The 4,620-nt window shown below is 39.9% G+C and overlaps 1 protein-coding gene across 4 annotated transcripts in view; it reads left to right on the top strand.

The window, feature by feature from the left end:
- CFAP44 (cilia and flagella associated protein 44) overlaps positions 1–4,620 on the top strand; it is a 151,455-nt gene that overhangs the window by 93,761 nt on the left and 53,074 nt on the right. For all 4 annotated transcript variants that reach the window (XM_017858549.1, XM_017858550.1, XM_017858552.1 and 1 more), the window contains one exon: positions 2,967–3,163. In XM_017858549.1, coding sequence (XP_017714038.1) covers positions 2,967–3,163 — 197 coding nt within the window. The remainder of the gene's footprint in view (positions 1–2,966; positions 3,164–4,620) is intronic.

Here is a 4,620-nt window from a genome sequence, read left to right as displayed (position 1 = left end):
GTGAAAGGAAAACCGCCAGCGATTTTGGTTTGTTTACTTACCCCCCCTCCCCAAGAACCTGCAACCGTCCCTGGACCCTGCTGATCGGAATAGTTGTGCTCACCAATGCAGCAGCAGAAACACTAGTTTTCCTCTTAGACCACAAGGAGGACTGAGGAAGGTCGGATTTAGTGGCCCTTACCGATGCATTCTCGAAAACTGTTAGAGTCCTAGGTGTTCTCCTGTAAGTATTGGGACTTTGCCCCATCCTATAAAGGTGTTATGTCCCAAAATGAAGTAGAGGGCCATACCCTGAGGGAGGGAAGGGATCTCCAGGGTTGGAAAAGTGATGCCTTTTGTCCTCACTTGAATAGGAAGGATGTCATTTCTGAAGCTCCCCATATCCTAGCCTCAGGAATAGCTTCTGTTAGGCCTGCTGGTATGAGGAAGGATCCTCAAAGGATAGTTGGTCTCCCACCCATTGGGGCTTTGGGCAAAATTATGTCTTTCTGATTGGTGAGCCCAGGTGCCTAAAGAAGGGAACAAAGTCCTGAAGTTGGTACTAGAAATCATTCTTATAGGAGAAACTAGAAAAGCACCAGAGACAGGGAGTGGTTTTAGAAGAGGGACTAGCCTCGGAGAAGAGAGGCAGGAGGAAGTTTGTTTGACAGGCATTAGGACCTAGGAGGCAAGGATCAGGATAGATAGGATAGATGAGTGAGCCTCACTTGGGTGACATGACTTTGAGAGTTCCGCTCATGGCTACAGGGTCAACCAACTTTTGTCAGGACCCTTGAGCTGAATGACTTTCCTCTCTGTCGACCCTTGGCTCAGTCCAGAAGTACAGGAAAAGCGGAATCTGGTTCCAGGCAAACCAACGTTCCCAACTCCAAAGAGAAGGAGTTGTTAGAGAGCCCTTTCCCAGAAAGCCTGATACCCATGTCTTTAGTCCGGCGGCCATGCTAGTTGATTTTAACTGGCTGACAGGTGCCTGGTATTTAGCCCCTGAATTGCAAGGAAAATAGAACAGAATAGCAAGCTACAGGGGTCTGATGGTACTTACTGCATGGCGATGTCCCATCTGGGTTGCCAAGGTGTGTCCCGAGTTGGTTCCTTCTAGTGGGTTCTTGGTCTCGCTGACTTCAAGAATGAAGCAGTGGACCTTTGTGGTGAGTGTTACAGCTCTTAAAGGTGGTGTGGACCCAAAGAGTGAGCAGCAGCAAGATTTATGGTGAAGAGCAAAAGAACAAAGCTTCCACAGCATGGAAGGGGACCCAAGCGGGTTGCTGCTGCTGGCTGAGGTGGCCAGCTTTTATTCCCTTATTTGTCCCCACCCATGTCTTGCTGATTGGTCCATTTTACAGAGCGCTGATTGGTCCATTTTCAGAGTGCTGATTGGTGCGTTTACAATCCTTTAGCTAGACACAGAGCACTGATTGGTGTGTTTTACAGAGTGTTGGTTGATGCACTTACAATCCTTTAGCTAGACACAGAGTGCTGATTGGTGCGTTTTACAGAGTGCTGACTGAGGCATTTACAATCCTTTAGCTAGACACAGAGTGCTGATTGGTGCACTTACAATCCTTTAGCTAGACACACAGCGCTGATGGGTGTGTTTACAATCCTCTAGCTATACAGAAAAGTTCTCCAAGTCCCCACTCGACCCAGGAAGTCCAGCTGGCTTCACCTCTCAGTGTTATCTGGGTCTCATGGAAAGGCTAAAATTTAAAAGTTCCAGTGGGCAAATACATAAAGGAAATAAGTCTTAAAGAAATGAGAAAGATAGTATGTATGAAAGAAAAGGGAACATTAGAAAGAAATAGTAAATCATTTTAAAAGCAGACATAGAGTTTAAAGATTAAGTTAGAAAAATAGTAAGAAAGGCAAACAAGCTAGGAATAATCACTATATACAAAAATAAATTAAATTCTAAAATTAAAAGTGCATATGTGTGTGTGCATGTGTGATAATTATGAACCAATGCCCCCAAATAACAAGGTAATTGATGAAAAAAATTTTAATTTTTTTAATTGACAGATAGACGAAGAGCTTTTAAAAATAAGACTCTGTGGGCAATGAGAGAAAGAAGAACTAGAGATTAGTATGATTTCCTGAGCTTAATGTTTTTTACAGAGGCAAATAGGGGAATCTGATAGATTGGGACTTTTGTGAAATGTTGTTAAGCATGGAAAATTGAGGGGCAAAGAGTAGAAATGAGGAGGTCTCCACTTTTATTCAACTGCTCAAGGTCTGCTCTTTTTATAGTACTATGTACAAATAAATTGCATTGCCACATGTATGTAAACACACACATATATACACACCACACATACCATGTAATTTAAGAAAACAAAATGTACTTTTAAAACATTTTGTGAGGTGAAGAATGAACATTCTTTAGTCTCTGGGGAATGAGAGTTAAAAATTATTTTTCTACTTTTGACTTAGAGACCCTTCACTCACACACAGATATTAATATATTTGTTTACATAATTTACATGTTTATATTTATTTATATGTCTATGCATCAAAACACACAAACTATATATCTATTATACATTATATATAATAATCTATTAATATGTATATGTGTAGATATATATACATATAATATATAATATATAGTCTATTATATATAATATGTAGGGAGGTAGATTATATTTCCTCAGAGTTTGATATGATCTGTTTACCATTAAACTGCAATCTGCCTGCAAAATTTTCATTTTTCCACATATTATGAAAGCACTGGTATTATAGTGATTAATAATGAGTTGTTTAGTATTTTCATTATAAAGATTATATTTGCTCTTTAATCAAGTCCAATCCAACTTCCATGACATCCTGTTGTTATATATATGTTAAAATTTGAGTCTAGCACAATATAATGATATAATAAGAATAGTGTATTGTAGTTTTATTTTATTACTAGTAATTATGCAGAATGATCAAAATGGTGACTATTGCAAATACTTGTTTTATTTTTTCAGATTTCGAGATCCATTGGAAAGTGATACTATTGTGGTTCATGCCATACTAAGTGACCACAAGATATCCTCTTACAGGCTGGTACAGCCCTCCAAGTACTCCAAATTCAAACGAGCTAGTCAATCAGAGAGAAAACCAAGCAAATTGGACAGGTTTGAAAAAGAGGGAACTGGAAGAAAGGACAGCCAGAGAGATGCAGGTAGCCTATGACAAGAAGGCTTTTAAATTCTTATTTACTAAGACGTCAAAAGTGAATTGTCTGTGGGCAGAACCATTGAACCTTCTTTGGTGGCTTGAGCTCAATCTCTTGTCCCTCTTCCTTCCATGATGGTTTTCTTTGGAGTAAATAATCAAGAGAGACAAAAGTGTGTGGTATAGCTGAGAATGAGAGGCCACATTTTTCCAACAAATGCTCCATGTCCACTTTCCTCTTTAACGTAGTTTGTAAGAAAACCTACGCTGGTCATGTGACTGAGAGTGGGTGAGAGGACTGGATGCTGCTGTTTTCTTACTTGTCACATCTAGCTATTCTTAAATCTAGGATTTCCCCAGATGCTAGGTTCTAGGCAGTGGTTTGTGTCAGATTCCTGGGCCCCATCCCAAAGTGTGGGGCTAAAACACTGCATTTCAGACTATTTTCCAAGAACATATGCTTTAAATAGAATGAGCAGAGAATAGAGGTATGAAAATAGTACCTCTGATCCCTGCAACCTGTTTCTTGTGCCTGCTCATAAGGTGACTGCAGATTAGTAGAAGAACAAGAATTCTGAAATGGCTTGGAGAGCCATTCAATAATAAATACAAGGTGCTGCTGCAACCTGGCTAGATCTAGGCTATTGACAATGATATAATACAAACATTAATATTGGTTTATCTTCTTCACTGGGAACTCTTTAATGTCTCCTTTTTGCTTCTAGGATAAATTCTGAAACCGCTGTCCTGATCTTAATCCTTCCACAATCTATCCCTATTCTATGTTTCCAGTAGTGCCTTCTCATACTGTTCAGCTTGCCTGTTTAGTCTTCTGTCCTGCCTGCTGCTCCCTAATTATATCTGACACTTCCACACCCAGGCTCCTGCTGGAGTGACCTCTTCACTTCTCCCCTCTCTGAATTCTACCAATTCTTGGGGATGTAGCTTAAATTACACTTTTGTTTATAAAGCCTTCCCATGACCACCCAGGCCACATAAACTCTTCCTTCTTTATACCACCATATATTTGAAATATGAAGTATGATGAAATGGTTATTTATAATTATATAAGTATCTCATATTATTTAATTTTTCATGTCTATCTAAAGCTTGAGCACGAATAGAGTAATTCCCCAATAGGAACTTGTTAGTAGACCAGGTGTGGTGGCTCACACTTGTAATCCCAGCACTTTGGGAGACCAAGGCGGTGGATCCCTTGAGGTCAGGAGTTCAAGACCAGCCTAGCCAACATGGTGAAACCCCATCCCTACTAAAAATAAAATAATTAGCTGAGCACGGTGGCACATTCCCGTAGTCCCAGCTACTTACAAGGCTGTGGCGGGAGAATCACTTGAACGCCAGAGGCAGAGGTTGCAGTGAGCCAAGATTGCATCATTGCACTCTACTAAGTGACAAAGTGAGACTCTGTCTCAAAAAAAAAAAAAAAAAAAAAAAAAAAAAAAA

Source organism: Rhinopithecus bieti, unplaced genomic scaffold, assembly GCF_001698545.2.
Source record: "Rhinopithecus bieti isolate Rb0 unplaced genomic scaffold, ASM169854v2 scaffold_45617, whole genome shotgun sequence".
Lineage (NCBI taxonomy): Eukaryota > Metazoa > Chordata > Mammalia > Primates > Cercopithecidae > Rhinopithecus > Rhinopithecus bieti.
The sequence above is the reverse complement of the archived record's forward strand: the minus strand, read 5'-3'. Positions and strand labels throughout refer to the sequence as shown.